The 23,733-nt window shown below is 36.9% G+C and overlaps 2 protein-coding genes across 5 annotated transcripts in view; one reads left to right on the top strand and one right to left on the bottom strand.

Moving 5' to 3' along the window:
- The window catches only part of MACROD2 (mono-ADP ribosylhydrolase 2), a 1,873,695-nt gene that overhangs the window by 1,551,235 nt on the left and 298,727 nt on the right, over window positions 1-23,733 (bottom strand). The window lies entirely within an intron of this gene.
- On the top strand, window positions 8,842-21,669 carry FLRT3 (fibronectin leucine rich transmembrane protein 3). Of its 3 annotated transcripts, none has more exons than XM_010979122.3 (3): window positions 8,842-9,081; window positions 17,302-18,068; window positions 19,117-21,669. In XM_010979122.3, exon 3 carries the CDS (start codon window positions 19,160-19,162, stop codon window positions 21,107-21,109), a length of 1,950 nt encoding a protein of 649 aa, XP_010977424.1. In that variant the 5' UTR covers window positions 8,842-9,081; window positions 17,302-18,068; window positions 19,117-19,159; the 3' UTR covers window positions 21,110-21,669. The 3 variants fall into 3 exon arrangements, with proteins under 3 accessions (XP_010977424.1, XP_010977425.1, XP_010977426.1); XM_010979123.3 differs by having other exon boundaries at window positions 8,872-9,081; window positions 17,302-17,508; XM_010979124.3 differs by lacking the exon at window positions 17,302-18,068 and having other exon boundaries at window positions 8,872-9,081.

Below are 23,733 nucleotides of genomic sequence, written 5' to 3'. Positions count from 1 at the left end.
AGTATTTTTATTCCATGTTCTAATACCTATACATTTGTTCCAGTTTCATATTTTGGGTGACTCTGTTGCATCCACTAATCTTACAGTGTTAGACTAGATGTTAATCTGGATACAAAGCAGAAGGCTCTGAAACTGCCCCGTATCGCTGATGGACACATAAGTGATCTAACTGCAACTGTGGCCGCATGCACAGCACACATCTCCATTTCATGGTCATGGTTAGGCTACTCTGGCTTTCTTGGCAAGTGTCAGCTTTCACCTTCCTAAAGCAGATGGTCTCCCTGCCATACAGAGAAGTCCCTTCTTAGTCAGGGGATTACATTCCTGGATGTAGGATAGATAATGACTTGGGAATCCTGTAGACTCTCCTGTAAACTTACAACTGGAAGCTTCTGGAAAGCCTCAACAGTCCTTCCTAGAAGGGCCTAAGAAGGGAAAGAGCAGAGCCAGGTCATACTCCTTTAAATCCCAAATTAGTCACTCGTCTCCATAGTAACTGGCAATGACTGCAAAATCCACCTGCTATGCTCTCCTCCACTCAGATTCACACAGCTTTGCTCTCTCAGCAGCTCTGGTTCTCTCCTTAGTATCTCTTCAAAAACTTTCCCTTCTGAGCTGCTATCAGTCTTACTTCAAATAAGGTTTTGTAGCCCAGAGGACACTGCCTAAACTGCTCCTGACCTTCTCACCCACAGGCGAAGGGCAGGTTAATTTTTCGTTTTTTGGGGTGGCTCAGGAGCCTGTATCCAGCTGTTAGGAGGTGGTTTTAACCCACATGTAATCTATGTGTTAGTGGAGAGAGCAACTTTAGAAGGCTGGTTAGTCTCTGCAAAACAGAGAATGAGTGAATGTAACCAGACTTACAGCACATACCTTAATACCACCCTTAGAGTCCCCAGAACAGGTTCCTGCATCTGCTATGCAATTATTACACACCAGCTCTGTGAGAATGGAGATGGTAATATTGCTTTGTTTCATCAAGAAGACAAGATATAAATATGATTTAAAAGTTTCTTAAAACTAACAACAAGTTTATACTGTATAGCACAGGGAACTATATTCAATATCCTGTAGTAACCTATAATGAAAAAGAATATGAAAAAAATATGTGTGTATATGTCTATGTATGACTGAACTACTACGCTATACACTAGAAAGTGACACAACATTGTAAACTGACTCTACTTCAATAAAAAATTTTCTTAAAACTGTTTTCATTTAGTAAAGAAGACAGGATATAAATATGATATAAAAGTTCCTTAAAGTACTTAACATTTATACTAATTTATTTCTATATTTATAATATTTCTGCTTCCTATCAGAAACCTATGGCTACTTTCTGAAAGCCATGTCTACTTTCTATTAGAAAACTATACTGAAGGCACATAAGATGCAACATCATTTTATCTAACTTCTTTCAAATATAAGAAAGATTCGCTAGCAACAAACAATAACAGTAAGGCCGACAGCAATAATAATGATAATATTGATAACTTTAATTACAGTGCATGAAATACAGATAAAACTGTTAGCTGTTACTGCACTCGAAATTCTAGAAAGTAAAAATCAAGCAAATATAAAAAGATGTAAATCCTACTCAAGGAAGTTTAGTTATTTAAAAAAATGTTAACCTAGGATTTTTTGACATCTAACCTCTGTTATTTATATTTTACTTGTCCTTTCCTCTTCTTTTGTCAGCCAGTAAGCTTTGCTGTTTGTCAATAAGATGTGATCTGATAAGCTTATTTCTGACTTGCCCCTGGGAAAGGAGGGGAGGACAGAATTACATGTGAGCACTTGAGAGTGACAAGACTCTTCCCTGGGCCATTGAAGAAAGCAAAGAGGCCCTGCTTTGGAAGTGACTCAGATAGCTTCTGTATTGCTTCTATGTAAACATGAGAGTTAAACTACCAAAAAGCTTCCTCTCAAACAAAAGCTACTAATTTTTAAATGTAACGCTTTTAAAATCATTTTTTATTCTATCCTCATTTAAAAAAGCATATTAAGAATAAAAGCTCATTAAAACATAAATAAATTTTAGCAATGTTTGTGCACTTTCGATAATACTTGTCAAATCTACATCTTAATTTTTAAACACATATGAGACCTAGCAAAGTATTGGTATGAAACCTAGTCAAGTATTGGTCAATTTATGGCACTAATACTTTTTACATGTCACAAAAGGAATAAAAACTTAACTATTGAAAGAATTATAAGGTGCTTTTAAACTCCCCAAATTTAAGGTTAACAACTTAGATTATGAAATGGGTGAAGCAGAGGAGACTATAGACATAGTTTATCTATATTTGTCATGAATCATGGCCAGGAAATTTAAATAGATTTAAATTTCAAAGAAAATTTCCCATGACAATTTTTAACTTATTTTTATTTAGAATTGTATGGTACTGTAAAATACTCACTTAGTCCAAATCTAATCGATTGATAATACTTTACCCCATAAAAAAATCTTGCAGATAATCAATACCTGCCAGTTCTTAAGGGAAAAGAAATACTCATTGTAGAACATCTACTTCTCCTAGACAGTGCCAATGAGGGCAGTTTCCACAGCCATTTACAAACAGATACAATATAAAACAGTTTTTGATTCTACTTTAAACATGTTTCTTTCAACATGAAACATGTTTATGTACCTGAGTAATCTGGACTGCAGGGAAATAGCAGTCTTAAAAGAGGTAATCTCAATCACAAGGAGAATACAGAGCCGGTTTTGAAATAAGATAAATCCGACAAAAATTTCAGGAAATCTTCCTGTCCAAAAGTCTATTTATGTACCTAAAATTAGCACCAATACTCCAGAAATAGTGAAACAATAAGATGGTTTGCAAGTGATGACAGCTTTGGTTGAGTTTAACAGCAATAGCTAGCTAGCTATGTAGACAGAATCCCATGGCTTTGGGAAAATCCATCTAGTAAATACGTATCTCAATAATCAGACATATATTGATCCATCCTTAATAACTGTGAGTCATTCCTCCAAAGGTATGCTTTATACTACTCATTTCCAAAAATAAGGAAATTAATGATTTGTAATTGTCTCAGAACAAGGCTTAGATACCATTATCTCAAGGTCTGAGCATCCAGGACAGTAAGCAGAAGCATTTCTCAAATTGTTTCATTCCCCAAGATAAACTGTTAGAACACACAGCTTATTTTAACATTAGTGGATTGTGCCTTTTGAACTGATCCTAGCCCTACTCATCACTATGAAGATAAAAGGCAACTATCTGCAAGTTTTAGCTTTGTCTTAGTAAGTGCTTTCTCAGATTCAACGAACTCATACAAGGCACCTCTTTACTGACATCTGAAACAGCAAAATGAGGTGGGTCCCATGCCTCCATCTTCATGTATGAGAGAACTGAGGCTCAGAGAACTGAAGTTCTTTTCCCAGGGCCACACACAAAATATCAGAAGGAGAATTCACTCCCTGCCTTCTCCAAGTTTGCTTTCTCCAAGGTCCATTTTAAAAGTCCCTTTTCACATTTTAAAACAGAGAGAGAAGGGATGACAGGGTATTGGGAAGTGAGAAGGGGTCAAGGACAGCCTACGTCAGCTGGAGTTGCATCTTGTATCATGCAGCGTACGCAAGGCCAGACATGGAAGCACTGAAGAGGGAAGAAATCAGGGACAGCAGGCTTTCGGTTTCACCCTAGCCAGATGCCTCAGCCCATCACTTGTGGCTAGGTACCAACTTGTTTGGAACCACAGTTCCTCTTTGCTTTCCTGGGAGGCCAAAAGGGTGCTTTTATCTCAGTTTTTTTTTTTTTTTTAATCATCTTTCTCTCATTCCCTAAAGTATAATAAGAATCTAACTTGGATGCCGGGGAAGACAAGGGTGTTCCAGAGGGTGGGCAGACAGGCAGGGAAATAACCATCTGATTTTGCTTTGATGTCTGTTTCAAGTCCTGTAATGACAGATCTCACTCTAGTGCAGTATGTTTTGGAAATACACTTAAAAGGGATAAGTGATTGTTTTTAGGTACATTTTAAGTGTTGACTAATAAAAGGCAAATATCAGAACAGAAGAACAGTTTAATATAGCATTTTTAAAGCCATTTAGTATTCTAAGGCATCTGTGACCTGCTAAAATCTAATTATTTCTCCAATACCCTTTGGAATTCTTCAGAAAGATGTGGTACAGTTTCTAACTGGTGCATTAAGCATCTGGCCTGACTTCACAGAATTACAGATAGCTGAATGTGCACTCTCTATATATTTTATTAACACCCCATAGGCTCATGTTAAGATGCAGTACTGATGTTGCCCTGACATGCATCACTACCTGTTGACAGGAAAAAAAAAAAAAAAAAAAAAAAAAAAAAAACTGGGCTAGACTTGACAAGGTCTACAAATAGAAAAATCTTTTAAAGATGTTTTGGCAATTTAAACAGAAACTTTGGCTTCAAAAAAAACAAAGAAAAGGAAAGAAAAAGAGCAGCTCCAAGTTTATAAATTTATAAAACATGCCCAAGTTTCAGCATGCCGAATGCTCTAAAAATGAGCTAATCTCCAGCATCTATTCCTTCGTTCTCAAACTAACAGTGTCCAGCTTTCCTCTGGATCATACCCTGTCCTCCATTCTCAGCCGTGTGTTTGAGTGGGGCTGACGCTACCTACAGCTCTTACAGGGGGCTTAAGCTCACCAACACACCTACCATCTTCCTCTAAGAGCTTCAGGAATGAGTGTACGATCAAGTTTAAACAAATGAGGAAGAGTGAGTCACACATTTGTGCATGTGTAGGAGCTTCTGGAGGTGACCTCTCTTCCTTTGAACACCGCAGTAAGGAAATGTGAAATGTGGAACTGTCGCTGCCTAAGAGGAAAGCCTGGAGCTGCCAAGGATCCACGGTATATGGACCAAGGATGCTGCCAATACTGAAAAAGTGAGAGCAGAGAGAAATTATATTCTTGGTGACATATTTTAAGCCACTGTATCAAGCTTCACCTGAAGTCAGACCATATATTTTAATTTCTCAGTTACATGAACCAATAGATTCCAATTATTAATTAAATAGTAAAGCTGGAACTTTTAATCACTTGCAATGAAAAAATTCAACTGATAAGCCCAAGGCATTTAATATACCAAAAGCCAGAGCTGATTTTGTTTGTTTGTTTTTCAAACAACTTTGAAGAAGACTTTATTCTCATGAAGAATGGTGAGAAGAAAAATCATCAAGAATGTTTCTAAGACCTACAAGACCTTTAACACATTCTAAGAACAAATGTCAAATATCATAGAGGGAGGTGGTCTGAGGATCATCTAGTCCTAGCCAGCTTCTTTTACAGGGAAGTTTAATGAATTTGCGTGAATTTGTGTGAATGAAAGAATGAATGAATGAGCACATGAGATAGCTGAAGTCTAGACAGGTTGGAAGGCCTGAATTAAATTTTCCATTTCAGCTGGGAGTTGTTTATAAAAGAGGTTTGGTGGTGGTGGTTGTTTTCACTTGGATACATAAGTAAATAGCAGAGCCTAGGAAAACCTGATTTTAGTCTCCTCTGTTCACCATCAGGGAACATCTATGCCCTCTCACAAAAACAGAAAAACACAAGGTTCTTTGATATGATAGTTTAGGTGGCCCTAGAGTTTTAAAACTGGAATATGCTATTGGAGTTCATTTTCAAGCCAGCTGTTTACACTGAGAAGTACATTTTCTCATTTCAGTGTATAGCATCAGATTCACAGGCTAGCCTACCAAACAGCACAAAATGCAAACCTACAGCAAGTGCCTTTTCAACCCAAAATGTCTGCTAGAACTCAACTTAAGCTCTAAATCCTGGGAACATGGGACCATGAAATGCATAAAGACAACAGAAAAAATATCAACAAGAAAATATCCTATTTGTCCATCTACTCCCCCATTTCCTGGCTATGGAATTACTTCAAAGGGAGATTTTTGAAGAGTGTGAAAAATCTGTCATCGGTCCTCTCTAACCTCCCTTTGTGCATTTTTTTTTTTTTACCACTTCTTAATGTGCCCTTTTCCAGGTGCTCAGATGCCCTCATCTTAATAGTGACAGTTACAATTAATTTGGCAATTACTATGAGTCAGGCACTGAGCTAACGATTTCAGAAAGATTTAGTAATTTGTCTATAATCATGTGGCAAAGCCAAGATGAAGCCCAGGTATGCCAGACAATGAAGAGCATGCTCTTAACATTTAAGACTAGAGGGGATACTCCACTCTGGGCTGAGTTCCCCTTGCTGTAAAATCAGCCCCGCCCTTTCTATCACAGACTTTTAAAGGGCTTCTCCCAGAAAACTGCCTGCCTTCCACCCCTCCAACTAGGACAGCCATCCCCGTATTGTAGTTAATCTCCCTTAGTGAACAAAGGAGGAAAGAAATCTAAATTAACTCAGGGTAACTCAATCTTTCCAGATGTGGTACATATTACTCAAGAGGAGTGTATATTATTATAAATTCACCTCCAACTGGTAAAATCTCAGACAGCTGATAAGAGCAAAAAGTTAAAACAACAAACCAACAAACCAAATGGAAGCAGCCAAAGAGTATATATTTTTGGACAGGGCAGGATGATGGCAGCTACCCTAACAATTTGCCTCTAAAGTTAGTGCCTCTAATACAGATGACATTTTCACAGTCTCTTGCCTTCTTCTACATTTTAATCCACATCCTAAAAAAGAAAAAGAAAGGAAGAAAGAAAGAAGGAAAGAAGGAAAGAAAGGAAGGAGGAAAGGAAGGAAGGAGGAAAGGAAGGAAGGAAGGAAGGAAGGAAGGAAGGAAGGAAGGAAGGAAGGAAGGAAGGAAGAAAGAAAGAAAGAAAGAAAGAAAGAAAGAAAGAAAGAGAGAAAGAGAGAAAGAGAGAAAGAGAGAAAGAGAGAAAGAGAGAAAGAAAGAAAGAAAGAAAGAAAGAAAGAAAGAAAGAAAGAAAGAAAGAAAGAAAGGAAGAAAGAAAGGAAGGAAGGAAGGAAGGAAGGAAGGAAGGAAAAAGAAAGGCAACAATACAGAATTGGCATTTGCTACATTCATGCTGCCTTTTTTGCCATATGGTGAGACCACAGCCCAGAGCAGATAATATGAAGTTATACAATAAATGGCAGGCCAGAGAACGGAAACCTCAGAACTCCTAACTCCCAGGCCAATACACCTTTTTGATAACCAAAATTGTCCATTTATCTTTCTTCTCTGCTTAAGGTCTGCCTGAATGGAGACAAAACTGATTAAATATGGATATAAGCCCATAGGAATTTGGCCAGGCAAAAGTCCTTCTAAATGTAATCAACTCCCAATTGAAAATAGCTTCTAGAAAGAATTATTTCATAAAATAATTTAATCCATGTGTTTATTTTGTAGTAACAGAAAATAATCCAACCTTTACTGAGAGATTATCTGTTATCCCCACCTTCCTTTCCTCCAAAAATTCAGCAGCTGCATCTCAGTCCAACTTCTGCTACCTAACATTTCTAAGAAACTGGCTTTTCAACAGACATTAGAATTCTAAAATTCCTGTATTTAATGGGTCTGCCTTAGGGGCCAGTACAACTGCAATCATAGAACAATAGAGGTCAATATACTGCTTATCAAGGGTTCACCTTCTACTTGGATATCACTCATTCTTGGAGAGGAACTCGGAAGGTCAAGCTGCTATCAAAGAAGCATGTAAATAGATAAACTAAATGAAGCTAATGAAGAGACCATAATCAAATCCTCCTGGGAAAGACAATTAGCTGGCTTCCTTCAGAAACAAACACTCATAGAAACTTTAAAAAGCACATAGGAGAATGTTGTGAACCTTAAGAATAAAACAAATAATATTAGTTCAAGGAAATTGCCCTCCAGGTAAATATAAAAGTAGAATTCTTCCTAGCAACATAAAAAAGTGAAACACACTTAATGGCAAACTTATGAGCCCAAAGCAATTGGTGACCAAATAGCAGAAACCAGTCTTTTAAAATCATAATTGAAAATAAAAGTCGATAATTCTCCTAATTAGACATAGACATTTATAGTACGTCTTGCATTGTCCAGTATTTATTCATGTACCTAAATTAAAGCAATTTAAACACAAGCAAAACTACCTGTGAAAGGTTTCTTTCTTCCTAAGATGTTTGTATCTTAATTCATGTTCAGAGCAGCAAAAACATATCAGGAAGGAAAATATTCTATTTAATTTTCAAAATCTTTTTATTTTAGGGAGGTTCCCCTATATATGAAAAATCTAATACCTACTAGATTCTAAAGAAGAAGGACACATAATTGGAGGCTATGAAAAATAATTTCATTTATATATATATATATATATATATAAAACAATAACTTACTCATTACCTCCAGGAAAAAGAACTGGTTACTTCTCTTTTTACCACCTTTTTGCATTCCTGTTCTCCTTCTTAAATAATCAGTTATTTATTTGAAGTTGCTTTCTATTCATTTGTCAAATAAACAGTCACTGTTGGGATTACCAGCCTTCACAATTATAACATTGTAACGAGTCAAAAATGAAAATAATATGATTTTGCTTAACTTCTTTTTAATGCAGATGGCTTAAAAATAAAAAGAACCTGTGTTTTTCTATTGTAATCTTATAAATATCCTTCTAATATTCTTGGATTTTTTTTTTATAAGCTTGCTACCTCCACCCTGTTGTAGTAAACTTCAGAAAATGTTGCAACACCAAAAGGGCAGCCGGCAAACCGAATGGCATCCTAGCTTCGGCAGGCCGAGCGCTCATCTCGGCTGCTCGCACTCCCTCTAGCGTTTGCAAAGCTCATCTACCGATTATCCAGTTACCTCACTGAACAAGAGCTCGGCTAAGTCCTGCCCATCTATGACATCACCCCCTTCTTCAACCACTGCGAGGTGAAGCTTTAACTTCAGACTTGGAGGTGGGCTGTGCAGGAAACTGGAGTGCTGTCCCTCACTCGCTCCTCAGTGTAGGAGCGATCGGAACAGGACCAGCTCAGCCTGCAGCTGCCGCTGGCTTTGTGTGGACTGAACGCCGAGCTGGGGAGAGGGGGAGGGTTATCACTCCGGTTCACAGGCAGTGGAATTACAGCTCTAACGGCAGTATATATGGGATTGCTTTTACTCGTCTTCCTGGTAAGTGTTTCCCCTGTTTTTCCTTATGCTTGTCCCAGAAAGTTTGCTTGGTTGTACTCTCTAGAAAGAAGTGACTTGGTATCACGAGGCATCCAAATACGAATGTTTGCTCTGTCACCAGCACGAGCAATGTATGTGCGTGCAAGCCAGCAAGGAAAAAATTGACTGCTATAGCCAAATGCCAGAAGTTTCTTAAAACCTTTCTTTCATTTACCAAAAAAAAAAAAAAAAAAAAAAAAACCCAAAAACCACCTAATAATAATTGGCTATTTTCTGTCTCATGTAGTTGCTATCTGAAAAGAGCCTTATGGAAAACATTAAGTTGGAAAGTTAAATGTTAAATATTAAAGAATACAGACAGATTTTTTTTTTCCACAGAGAGGAAAGCGAAAGGTCTTGCTAACTTGGTGTGTACTGTACGTGTGGTATGATCACCAATTGCTGTTTTTACAACTGTGAAAGAAAATCAATAACCCCTCAGCCCATGAGTGCGCAGTACATGAAAAGCATACATCTTGCTCACAGCTAGCCGAGCTTCTCCCGGAGACTTCTGTGCCTCTGGAAGGATTAACAGCTACACCTAGATTTTAAAGCTTGCACTGCGATCCGGCCAGAGCTGCTTCCAGAATCTCAGGCTTGCAAATCTCAACTAGTGCAATGCAACTCAGAGGAGGGGGAGACTCTCTTACAAACCATATCCCCTCTCCAGCAGAATGCCAAAATCCATTGCTTGGGCAAATGTCGTATGTGACTAGCATAGTAATTGGCCAAGTCTCCTCAGAAAAACTAACAAAGCTCAGCCTGGAAGCTACGCCTGATTTGTGCAGGGATTTTGGGGTGGCAGGGGGGTGAAAAAATGAGTAGAGCCTTCATCAAGTGGGGTTGCAGAGCATCCAGTCACTCGCAACTTATAACAGGAAAATCTCATATGGAAATACTTTTCTACAACAAAGCTTTCAAAAAGTAGTTAAATGTATCTTCTCAAAAAAAAATTTTTTTTCAGTGAATTAGGTCTGAAACAAAATGGTTGCATGGAGGTAAAGAGTGCAACAGGCCTATATTTTCTCAACATCTGAGGGTTTGATTTTTACTTAATTTATTTGTTGAGAGTTAAAAAGAAAAAAAAAAGCCTTGATATTTGCCAGTTATAGAATCAAATTCTCTAATGGTTTTGTCAATAAGCTATTTTCAATTTTCTTAATAAATCTATCTGCTCTAAAATGCACACATATGTTATTTCATTAGCAGGCTACAACATGAATAAAGGCACCAGAAAGTGCTGTAGCTGTAGCGATGCCTTTCATTTATCCCCGACTGCACAGGAATATCCTGACCAGCATAAATACCAACGAATGAATTAGTCTGCTTTCAGATAGGACCACTTATGCCTGCCCCAAAGTGACAGATGAGTGATACTCATTTCTTTTGAAATAAGTAAAGAAAGAAATAAATCTTTTAAAAGTATCACAAGATATTAATATTACTGCTACTACCAATATTAATAATAATATGCCAGGTTTTAACCTATAAGGATTAATCTATAAGAATAAATAAGAGAGATGCCACTTAGTTTTCAGAGATAGTATACATATCCACAACACATACACACATACATACACAAATACATACACACATTTATTAGCCTGAAATAAAAAGCAGCATTACAAAAACACCATTGCATGTATTTAAGTAGGAAAATCACATCTAATTTTTTTAAATAGAGCACTGCCAAAAATATATCAAGTCCAAGGATCAGCAAAGATACTGAATGAATAAACATAATGAATTCATTAATACTATGATCCTGTATAATACTAACCATCGGTTATTAATTGTGCTCTTCATCCCCCCCTCCCCATTTTAAATCAGCCATCGTTAGGTTTAAAATGCCCAATTAAACACTTCCTAAACATTAACATTTGTGAAATATATAATTGGGCAGCAAATAAAGTTTTTATGAAAAGAAGAAAAACAGTAAGAAAATTTGTCATAACTGAATGTGGCTGTAAAATAGAAGGTATGTTTCTTTTGCTTTCAAGTGTTAATTAAAGAGCCTCCAATTCTATCAAAACTTTTTCAGAGCTAAATGAAGCGGTGTGAAATAAATTTGGTTGAAATCTTGTGGCTGTCAGACTTTGTTAGCAAGCTATTAATTATCTTTACCCCAGTTTCTTCTCTAGACTATATTGCCCAATCAAATAGAAACTCCAATTATGTTCAGCATCTCCTGCCTAGGGACACAAGACCCTAATGAACACTCAGTGTCTCCAGATGAAAAAATACAATTATCAGCTTTAAACATGCAAGTGCACTGCGGAGAGGTTTGTCTGTGCTTTTCTTGGCCACACACCCTAAGGCTTCCTCCTCTTTCTGGATTATTTTAAACAGTTTTAAACCCTACAAAAATCAGTAACTGAGAATTTGCCTTATATTACTTTTATATGTATGTTTCATCTTTCTGCTTTTATTCTTGATATGCCTGTGTTCACACTAATATTAAATCTGGTCATTAAAAAAATTTGGTTTAAAACTGCCATTTCAGTGGATCTTAACTTTTCCCCCTATTTTTAAGGTGGGTGGGCTACATCACAAAGAATGGGTTTAATGCCAAGATCCGGAGCTAACTGAAAAATTCTGAATTAACCCCCTTCAATATTCTTTCATTCAATCAGTTTATTTAAATAGCATTATAAATAATTGTTGAAAGTCAAATGAAGACCACCAGAAAGGAAGTCAACGAGGGAAAGGAGATTCAGGAAATTTTTCAAAGGCTGTAATTTCTTCCCTCCTTTCTCCCTCACTCCCCCTTCCCTCCCACCCCCACCTTTTGCCCCAGAGGCCTTCACTGTTCTTCTCAACGGGAGGCTTTGTTGTAATTAAACCAGAGGAAAACTGGCCGGCAGCAGCCAACATCTGACTTGTGGCTTCTGAAAGCCGTGTTCTGGTAGAGTGTACCACCCCCCAGCGGGCAAAAACTCTACAGTAAATCCCTCAGCAATATGAATTCTCAAAACTGCATTTTTCTCTTCAGAGCATGAAAAGGGCTGTTTCCTTGACTCTTTCTAACATTTCACTATTTCAAAACTTATCACAAGTCAACAAACAGATTTCCAACAAAGAGATACTTTGTAAATAAATGTCTCCTGGAAAAAGCCTTCTTTCTCTTAAGAACCAAAATAGGAACATGCATTTTAGAAAGCATTTTCCAGTTTCAGAATACAGATCAGCATCACTAAATCTGGTAGCACATCACACTAAAAACAGTTTGAAAGCCATGTTTATATTGCACAGGAGAGCACGTTTCGGGACTTTTTATTTATCTATTGACAAAAATGCCAGAGAAAACAGATTTTAAGTTAAAAAAAAAATGAAATGTAATTTAAGCAACAACCGAAGTTGCATTTGTTTTACAAATATGCATAATCTCTTTACTAGCCCCCAAATGAAGTGTCAGGAATGTATAGAAAGCTCTCTCCAGGTATTAGTCTGCTTAAATGAGAGAAAGGAGAAATTGCTCTCCTTTGATGAGACAATGACAGCTTTTGTTCTTTATTCCTTCACTTTTCACGTGCACAAGTTACCGTGGCAACTTTGAAAAGAAAACCCACAGACCACATTTGGTTAAACAGCATTTTTAAAGTGTGCCACTGGACTGTGGATTGACCCGTTTATGTGTTGTTGATTTTCTTCCTCTTCATTAAGTTTAAATCAACGATACCCAACTCTGACATGGAAAAAAAAAAACAAGGTGTTTTATGATTCTGGATGTTCTCATCAGCAGCACAGGGCTTGGCACACAGTAGACCCAGATATTTGTTGTACTAGAGTATGGAAACTTGAATATTGGACATTTAAAGTGTATCAACCAAAATGTACTCACAACACTGAAAAAGGAACTTCAAGTTTGCAGTGGGAAAATGTTTGCAGTTTAACAAAGATAAGCATAGTTTTAATTGCAGTTGCTCAAAAGTCAATGCAAACCTAAAGCTTGTTCCCTGCCCCAAGCTCTCCAGTGCTCACCTTTACCAACCTCTAAATTAATATCTTATTCATGCTTACAAGCCATGGTTCTCTAATTCATTTAGTCTGGCTTGATATCATAAAAGGAAACAGCATTTACTATGATGAAAGATAACATCCCAGTTTGTGTTTTTGTTTTAAAGATGCTCGATTTAACTTTACAAGTCAAAATAAATGAAGCAGGATTAGATTCATTTATCAGAAACCTACTGGGGAAAAGAACCAGTAACACGAAAGAAGAAAGTAAAAATCCTTTGCTTTGGAACTTTCATCCTCTATTTGCATAAATGAAACAAACCTTCCTCAGGCTAGAATACAGTCTGGATAAAACCAAGTGAGAAAAGGCACAGTTGCTTCTCGGCCTCTCAGCAAACCCTTCAGACTTCATCACTCTCAAGAGGAGAGTTAGAGGTCCTTCTGCTTGCCTGGCATTAAACAAAAGAATTGGAACTTCCCTGAAATCTGATGATCGTGGAAAATTTAACTACCAGACAGGCTGCTTAGAAAGCATTTGGCTGTCACTATTAACTAGCCTGACGTCCTCCAGTTTTTCAGTTTAACCATACACATAGTTTGTTTGAACTATCATTTGTCGTTACAAAGACTTGGCCTTCACAGGTTGAGTGTGCTATGCTTTCTAGCAGCAATTTAAGCCTTCATAAATAAATTACCTTCCTAATACTCTAAATGATGGTTTATAAATCCCCATTTACCTAGAAATATTCACAGACTTGGATCAATTTGAGTAACCATGTGTTTTCTTCAATCTAAAGATTTTACTCAAAATATTACTTAACTTCGATTAAAAGTTCTAAATGCCATTCTCCTTTAGGTGGAAGATACTGACAAGTTCCCAGCAGTAAGAGGCCATGATGTGAGGAAACCATTAAAAAGAAACCAAAACCTCAACACTCTAGACTCAATTTAAGGTTTCCCTTCAAAGGAGAAATGGTTTCAAATCAAAATCAATTTAAATCAAAGGTAGCCGATGAAGAATTTAGGAAGTCAGCACTATCAACAAATACCAGAATCTTAATGTAAGTGATCAAAACATGGGAAATACCTTCTCATCTCAAACATTCCCATTTCCAAAGTATTGTAGTAGCAGAGGAGGAATTCTACAAACGTGAATTTCTGAACTTTTATTATTCAGATATAACTTCTTAAATTATATTAGTTTTCTTAAAATATCTCAAAATGATAGCACTCTTATCTATTTACCTACTTTCTTTTAGTGTACCATGGAAATAAACTGGAGGCTTTTCACAGACATGATGATTACATTACAAATGCATTAGAAAATCCATAATTTTTATGTATGAAAAGAAACTGAATAGAAAGATCCCTATTAAAAATGTGATTTACCAGTGAAGTGATTGTTTTTCTTTCTGCTATAGTTCTAAATGCTATATAGTTAAGTAAAGATTCAATTTTAAAAATGTTTTAAACATTCCTTTAAGTAACCAGGGCTCCATTTATGTTTTCCCCCAAGTTACCCCATTAACAATATCTTTCTAAAAGATCGATTCCTTTTTGTTCAGAAGTAATGGCCTCTTTCAAGCCTATGCAGACATAAAGGCTCTGAAGTCAATGTTGTGGAAACCTGGCCACAGTGTCCATGCCAGTGGGGGTCATTTTTCTTTTCATCAGTCACATCCAACTACAATGTCTCTATGTGCGGGAAGATGTGGAGCCAGCTCAGAAAGAGGGAAGTCTAAGCACAGGGCAAGATCGCTTATGTTAGATCGAGAAATCATTACAGCCTCTGATATGCAAAAGGAAAGAAAACAAAAGAAAACTCTTTAGCACCGTCGTTTTTAAATATAAAAGGGCAGGAAAAGACACAAAATGTAAGATAGAAAACACAGTCAAACATGCACTGAACTGTCTGAGCTCAAGTAAGGGAGGGGGACTCTGGAGGGAATCCTCATCTCTGAAAGAGTATCCTTCTCTCCAGAGAAGCCCACTTTATATTTTTGCCTTTGGTTTTAATGCAATCTGGGGAGAAGAGAATGTTATTTTCCAAGAATTTAATGAGATTTCAGGCTTTCCGTTAATCCCATATTATTACCACTATTGTATTTGTGGCAGTGTGAGTTTGCATATCCAAAAGAGCAGAGGGAGCAGTTTCACAAATGTAAAACAAGGAAAATAAACAAATTAATCTTCTTTCTTTCCACACCAATTCAGAATATTTTTCCTTTGGGTTAAAAATGTGAAAATCAATACATATTCCTGGACCTTGATTTGGTAAAATATTCATGGTTCAGATACAGGCTTTATCTGTGGTCGTCATTATGACTGTCTCCTCACACACTCTAGGCTGATGTGACTTGGGCAACAAGCAACAATTTTTAAATCCCCATTCATCAGATTCATCTTCTCAACTTAGATTGTGTCCTGGAGTATGAGAAACGCCTGGGTATTTGCACCATTAAAGCAGGTTCTCACCTGTGTTTTTTTTATAATGGTTTTTAATTCATTTTTTATGCAATTTCACAAAAGTAATCATTTTCTAAATTACTTTAAAATTATTTCTTAAATTTACCAAATTGTTTTATATGTTGAATAGTTTTCAAGCTTAGAAAACATTTACAGCAGACACTTTTTAAAGTAACGTTGTAATTATCATTTCACAGCTTGGTTTTCTATCTTCACATACCAAGACAGCAATAGTTTTCAAGAAACTACTCCGTTGAAATTCAACAATAATGAGCAAGGCCCTAAAGGCATCACTGTGAAACCTCACATTAAACAATAAATCACTTAAACTCTCCTCTGTGGGCACTTTGCAGCATCCACTAGAGACTACTTTATCCATCTGCTAACTGCTATTTTTGTTTCAAGTTGCCTAAATAATAAATAAAATGCATCTGTAATTTTTTTCTTAAATTTCCTTCTGTTAATCAGTCTATGATAGTGTTGATATCGGGTGCCAAACTAAAAACAACTGAATTTTCAACGAGAGCCAGAAACACAAATTTTGGCCTTATTTAACATTCACTTTCAGTCCTGTTTGATTTCTGGAACAGATGCTCTCCTTGTTGGATGCTGGGTAATTACTGGGGGAGAAGCAAACTGCTCCTACTTTCAGGGTCAAATATTTGCAAGATGCCCTAATGGACCCTATTTGTATAGAAACCCCCCGAGTAGGTACCGTTGCATAACAGATTCTAATCCTACCCACTTCCCCTGTCGACCCCCAAAAATCTTCACACACATTAGGATAATAGAAAAGCAGTCATCCTTAAAGTCACGAGTCTCTCTGGTCAAGCCTTAAGGCTTCTTTCAGAAGTGAAAAATACACTTACTGGAAATTGGCATGTCCATGTGTGAACCTAGAAAGAAATGCCTTGCCAGGTTTTGATAGCTTTCCTAATGGTCATTACAAAGACAGAAATAGCATCCTTTCTGTTCCAAATACAGATTTCTCAAGTTCCGTTTGCTCAAAGAAAATTAAAATTGTATTCCCCTGAAAAAATAATTATAACTTGAACTTCTGTGCTGCCTTTTGGCCTAAAATACCTGAATATCTAAAGTTTCAACATCATCAATTAGTCCCTAGAAATGCCTTTAAGGAGGAAGGTCATAGTGTCTACATTCTGCAATTGGGAAAATTGAGGCCTGCAGGAAGAATCAAACAGGGCACTGAGCAAATCAAAAGAAAAGCTTCTAAAGCAAACTCTTTTCAACTCTTTAAATCATAGATTGTATGACTTTGTAAAAACTATGTTCAGAAATGTCTAAAAAGTTACCATGGCATTTCTGTCAAAAATCCTTGCTATGTCTTTGCTCACCTCTTTGACATGTACTTGTTTTCTTCTTTTTAAACATTTTATCATTTTATATCTAAGATTTAAAAGTGAACTTCTAGAGATTGGCCTGACCTGAATTCAAAAGCCATGGAAGGGGCTTACTGCCTCTTGAATGAAGCTTTGCTCCTGTGTTTAGTTTAAAGTGACACTAACAACAGGTTAACAATTGAAATGATCTGTTTGGGGACAATCTCATCTTCAGCTCCTACTTTATTTATATAGTAAAATAGGAAGTAAAAACAAAGAGGTCCTTTTATCCCTTTTCACCAAACTATGATGAAAGATGTGTTGCTTAAAGAAATAACTGAAGTTAAATCTCTAGGAAATTTGTCTAAGATGTTAAAGTTTATTGTTAATAGTTCATTAAAACCTTTTACTTTCACAGGAGATGCTCAGACCCAGTGTATTTCAAGGAACAGAAGTATAAAGGAAATCTAGTATCCTTCCTTTTGTCTTTTTCCATGAAGAATATTTGAATTAAGTTTTCTTTACCTCTTAAAAAAGAATACCTGTTTCTTGCATAACGTGACTGCACCAGATATTTTGAGAAAGCAGCAAGAAGCAAAACCTGGAAATAGCTATTTCACAGCAGGTAATCATACCTCAGGATGTAGCTACTGTACAGAGTTTATACTTGGATAATCCTGGATGGGAATAAAGGTGGGGGGTAACTGCCTGAAAAATCTATTACTATACCTTAGCGTCATGAATGGCTTTCTTCATGAGGATCTGAAGTTACTATCTCTGACCACATTGCACAGAAGAGCCAATAAGAATTTCAAAGAGAGCAATTTCCACTAAGGGAATTAAGCTACACAAAAGGAACCTTCACACAGAAACTCTATAAGAAAGAGAAAAAAAAAAAAAAAAACCCATAGGAAGCCATGTGTTCTACACAGTAACAGAAAACTGAATTGTTTCTGGTCCCCACTTTAATGAGCTTGCCCACCATGCTGAACCACAGCTGGAATGTTCATTGACAACAGCAAGCCTGATCTGGAGGTGTGTGCGGCATAGGATTACTTGAATAAACAGTGAAGAACATTTCCAAGGACTAAACAAGAGTTTATAAGTCCCAGTCCCTCACCAGGAAAATAACATATGCGCATTGGATTTTCACTCACGCAAAATTTACTCACATCGTTCAATAAGGTAGGAAAAATATTAAAGTCTTCTATTTTCATGCCTGAAATTATAAAGGCTAATTAACACCTAAAGTGCAGAAGAAATTATATTACACAATAGATCAGCATAAATCCATAATTCTGCAGCCATGGAGAAAGTTGAATAATGTTTTAGATTAGAACTTGAAGAAAGATAAATTCATTGTGAAAACATGCTATGAGGTAGAATATAATGAAAAATGTACATAAAGCCATTAAACCATGTAGTACAAAACATAAAACGGGAAAAAAAAAAAAGAGCTAGTTTAACATGAAATGGAATTTTCCACTTAGATTAGCTAGGTGTATTAACTATGTCTTTCCTTCCTTAAAGTAAATGAAAAAGATTCTGTCTGATTTTCTTGCTAGAAATACCTAACAATGTTTAATATCAATAATCAAAGAAAAAGAAATAACATCAATAATTAAAGCAGATGATTAGCTTTACTGGGATTCAGGATCTCAAGAGGTAACTATTCCTGAAGAGTAAGAGAATAGATTTTCTTTACTATGTATTTCTACACCTGTACAGTCTACCTAATAAAAAATAGATAAAAATTTTTGGTTTTTAAGAACAGTAACATTATTATCTTTAAGTAAAACAAATATTCCTATGTGTGAAATCATGATGAATATTAAGAAAAAATTAAAAATTAGCTTGGTCAGTGACTGGCTACAAAATGATATAAAGTATTATGAGAATGCTTTAGAATATTCAATAAAACTTTAATTATATTTAACATTTCAAAGTCAAATAGATTCAGGACATAATACTTCTTTTCTTTTCTTTTTTGTTTCTCTTTTGTTTTTTGGAGATATAATACTTCTTAATACCAGAAACATTAGCAGTAAAAAGATTATATGATTGTGCTCATTGTCAGCTAGCAATAAATCCTAAACATGCCAAAAAAGAAGAGCAAACCCTAAATAATAAAAGTGATAATAGATGTTTTCGTTTCCACATCTATTTTGAGTATCATTTTAAGTATGCGGGCCTGACTGTCGTCTGTCTTTTTTTCTCACTCACTCCATTTCAGGGCTCTGAAGCTACCTTGTGTAAAGACCTCAACACCGCTGACCATGATCAGCCCAGCCTGGAGCATCTTTCTCATCGCGACTAAAATTGGGCTGTTCCTTCAGGTGGCACCTCTATCAGTTATGGCCAAATCCTGCCCGTCTGTGTGCCGCTGCGATGCCGGTTTCATTTACTGTAACGATCGCTATCTGACATCCATTCCAACAGGGATACCAGAGGATGCTACAACTCTCTACCTTCAGAACAACCAAATAAATAATGCTGGGATTCCTTCAGATTTGAAAAACTTGCTGAAAGTAGAAAGAATATACCTATATCACAACAGTTTAGATGAATTTCCTACCAACCTACCAAAGTACGTAAAAGAATTACATTTGCAAGAAAATAATATAAGGACTATCACTTACGATTCACTTTCGAAAATTCCCTATCTGGAAGAGTTACATCTAGACGATAACTCCGTCTCAGCAGTGAGCATTGAAGAGGGAGCATTCCGGGACAGTAACTATCTCCGACTGCTTTTCCTGTCCCGTAATCATCTTAGCACAATCCCCTGGGGTCTGCCCAGGACTATAGAGGAGCTCCGCTTGGATGATAACCGTATATCCACCATCTCATCACCGTCTCTTCAAGGTCTCACTAGCCTAAAACGCCTGGTTTTGGATGGAAACCTGTTGAATAACCATGGTTTAGGTGATAAAGTTTTTTTCAACCTAGTCAACTTAACAGAACTGTCACTGGTACGGAATTCCCTGACTGCTGCACCAGTAAATCTTCCCAGCACAAACCTGAGGAAGCTTTATCTTCAAGATAACCACATCAATCGGGTGCCCCCCAATGCTTTCTCTTATCTACGGCAGCTGTATCGACTTGATATGTCCAATAATAACCTAAGTAATTTACCTCAGGGTATCTTTGATGATTTGGACAATATAACACAATTAATTCTTCGCAACAACCCCTGGTATTGTGGGTGCAAGATGAAATGGGTACGTGACTGGTTACAGTCGCTCCCTGTGAAGGTCAACGTGCGTGGGCTCATGTGCCAAGCCCCAGAAAAGGTTCGGGGGATGGCTATCAAGGACCTCAATGCAGAACTGTTTGATTGCAAGGACAGTGCCGTTGTGAGCACCATTCAGATAACCACTGCGACACCCAACACAGTGTATCCTGCTCAAGGACAGTGGCCAGCTCCAGTGACCAAACAACCAGACATTAAGAACCCCAAACTCACTAAGGACCAGCGAACCACAGGGAGTCCAGCAAGAAAAACAATTATAATTACTGTGAAATCTGTCACCTCTGACACAATTCATATCTCTTGGAAACTTGTCCTTCCTATGACTGCTTTAAGGCTCAGCTGGCTCAAGCTGGGCCATAGCCCAGCATTTGGATCTATAACTGAAACCATTGTAACAGGAGAACGCAGTGAATACCTGGTCACAGCCCTGGAGCCTGATTCGCCCTATCGAGTCTGCATGGTTCCCATGGAAACCAGTAACCTCTACCTATTTGATGAAACTCCTGTTTGTATTGAGACTGAAACGGCACCCCTTCGAATGTACAACCCTACCACCACCCTTAATCGAGAGCAAGAGAAAGAACCTTACAAAAACCCCAGTTTACCATTGGCTGCCATCATCGGTGGGGCTGTGGCCCTGGTGACCATTGCCCTGCTTGCTCTCGTGTGCTGGTACGTCCATCGGAATGGATCACTCTTCTCAAGGAACTGTGCGTACAGCAAAGGGAGGAGAAGAAAGGATGACTATGCGGAAGCTGGCACTAAGAAGGACAACTCCATCCTGGAAATCAGGGAGACTTCTTTTCAGATGTTACCAATAAGCAGTGAACCCATCTCTAAGGAGGAGTTTGTAATACACACCATATTTCCTCCTAATGGAATGAATCTGTACAAAAACAATCACAGTGAAAGCAGTAGTAACCGAAGCTACAGAGACAGCGGGATCCCAGACTCAGACCACTCGCACTCATGATGCTGGAGGGCCTGCAGCATACTGTGTTTCGGTTTTTTTAAACCTAAGGGAGGTGATGGTAGGAACCCTGTTCTACTGCAAAACACTGGAAAAAGAGACTGAGAAAAGCAATGTACTGTACATTTGCCATATAATTTATATTTAAGAACTTTTTATTAAAAGTTTCAAATTTCAGGTTACTGCTGCGATTGATGTAGTGGAGATGCCTGAACACAATTCTATATTTTAGTATTTTTTAGTAATTTGTACTGTATTTTCCTTGCAAATATTGAAGTTATAAACCATTTACTTTGTGTTCTACTGAGTAAGATGACTTGTTGACTGTGAAAGTGAATTTCCTTGCTGTGTGGAACAATCAGGACTGCGTTCACATGAGATCCTTGTAGTATAAGCACAGGCCATTTTTCACTTTGGTATTAATAAAATGTAAAAAAGAAAACTGGCTGAATGAGAAAAATTAAATTTCAAAAAATAGTTATGAAGTAATGTTCCAATGATTAAATCTGTATTCCAGTGGTATTTAATAAATCAAACTCTGTGAAGTAATGGGCAATATAAAACTTGCTGCATAACTCCATTTTTACTCTAAGCAAATTAGCCATCCTTAAGAAAGTAAACATAACTTCTGAACCGAATACATCTGCTGGCATAAAAGGAGTGTGAAGTCTGCTGTTGTTAATGTCACTGTTAACAGAGCTCTGAGAATAAAGGACTTCACAAAAACAATTATGGAAGTATGCTTCCAAGTTAGGAGGGAATTTGTATTTAGGAAAACATGAAAACTTAGTCTTGCATAGCGTAATAAACACAAATACCAGAATTGCATTTTGGTTTTGCCGATACCATCCTGATTTTTGAAAAGTCAATTCTAAAGACACAATTGTTAGTGTTCATGTTTTTATCATAAGGAATGTCAAAAAAAAAAAACTTTATACACATTAAAAAGGTAGCATAATCATAAGCAATTCCCCTCAACACTGCAGAGAAAGTAGTACTTAAAGTAAGTGAGAATTTAAAAGAAAAATACTAGAAATCAAATTTAGATCTGGTTTACGTGAAATGTTTTAACAGTGTACATAAATGCTGAATTTACTTTCACAATGACCAAGAATACTGCCCGTTACTGTCACAGTTTTCCAGATATTACATAATGAACTTGTAACATTTCTTTCTAGCTTCCTACTGAATTGTGAGCTATCACTTGTTTAAAACCACATCACTTTTCTGTTGCCATGATTTTTCTTTTTCCCCAACAAAAAACCAAAGTGCATTGTACGCCCTTTGGCCAGTCTTGTATGTGCCTTGATCCAATGCTACATGTATTCAGCTTTTAAAATTCGACAAATTTTTCATACTTCCTTAAATATGAAAAATTGTGGTCTTATTGCTGAATAAAACAAACAAAAAAAGTACAAAATAATCGTGCTTGCTTTTTCGGGATTATGTTACTATCACTACAGTAGCAAATTGCCCAGCACGGTAGTCTTAAGCACCCCCCCTGTATTTTTCTAGGCATAAGAATAAACGTTGGCTACAAATAAAAAAAACTAGTGATATCTTGAGCTTGTGTATCATTTTACTTAAAGGGTTCAGCGTTTCACGCATAAATGAATATCCTAAGAGTCTTTGGGGATACTCTCATCTTGCATAGTCACGCCATCGACAGAAAACTTCAGGAGTGATTGACCTTTCAATCTTTTGGACACTGCTGCCATTGTCCTGGCTGATGCTTTAAGGTGGTTGTTGAAAAATTAATATATTTTTAAATAGCTTGTTGGTAGTATGAATTGGCATCAGAGGATTTGAAATCTCAGATCTACCACTTACTAGGTATGCAAAAACCAATCACTCTTCTTAGCTTAGTTTCCTTATCTATATAATGGGGCTATTAATACCACCCACCTCATCGGGTTGTTGTAAGGATTAAGTGAGACAATGTGCATGGAAACTGCATAGCATTCCACAAAATGTAAGTTACCTCCCTTACAGTCAAGAAAAGTTGGCTGTGTGTCCCAGTGGTTTGCTGGATATCCTGTTTCTGCTACTCTACTAACAAGTATCTCCAACTGCCCGTCAAACCACTTTCATTATCCACATGCCATCTTCAAATGTCTTGCAATACTTTCTCTTTTGACTTCCTGTTGAGGTGGATAGCTGTTTTCTAGGAATAACTTAGCAAAGAAAATGTGACTAACATTAAATAGAGGGAACATTTTCTGCAGGAAGTTTGATTTTGCTTCTAGAGGTTTTGAGTAGTTTAGCTACAATTCTGCCAGAAGTCAGGGAAAGGGCTGGATAGTTCCATAAAGCCCCTATCAACCTGTGAGTTTATAAAAAGCCAAAAGCCAAGACCCTTTTCCAGTTAGTGTACCTTTTATGCACAGAAAATTTTATGTGTTTTAATACGTGCATTTTAATTATTTTACCTGGGATAAATCAGAAGTACATTTTATACAAGCAAATAAAGCCCTGAGAAGGTAAAAGTGTATTCTTTTAACTGAGTGAGGTTTGCTGTGAAATCCAAATACTTTGCTGAAAAAATATATATATACTTTCAATAAAACAACAACACAAATCTCCACCTGAAAGGGCATAAATTAATTATAGATGCATATGCATATATC

The sequence above is a fragment of the Camelus dromedarius genome, chromosome 18, assembly GCF_036321535.1.
Source record: "Camelus dromedarius isolate mCamDro1 chromosome 18, mCamDro1.pat, whole genome shotgun sequence".
Taxonomy (NCBI): Eukaryota; Metazoa; Chordata; class Mammalia; order Artiodactyla; family Camelidae; genus Camelus; species Camelus dromedarius.
This window is presented reverse-complemented; position numbering and strand designations above follow the sequence as displayed.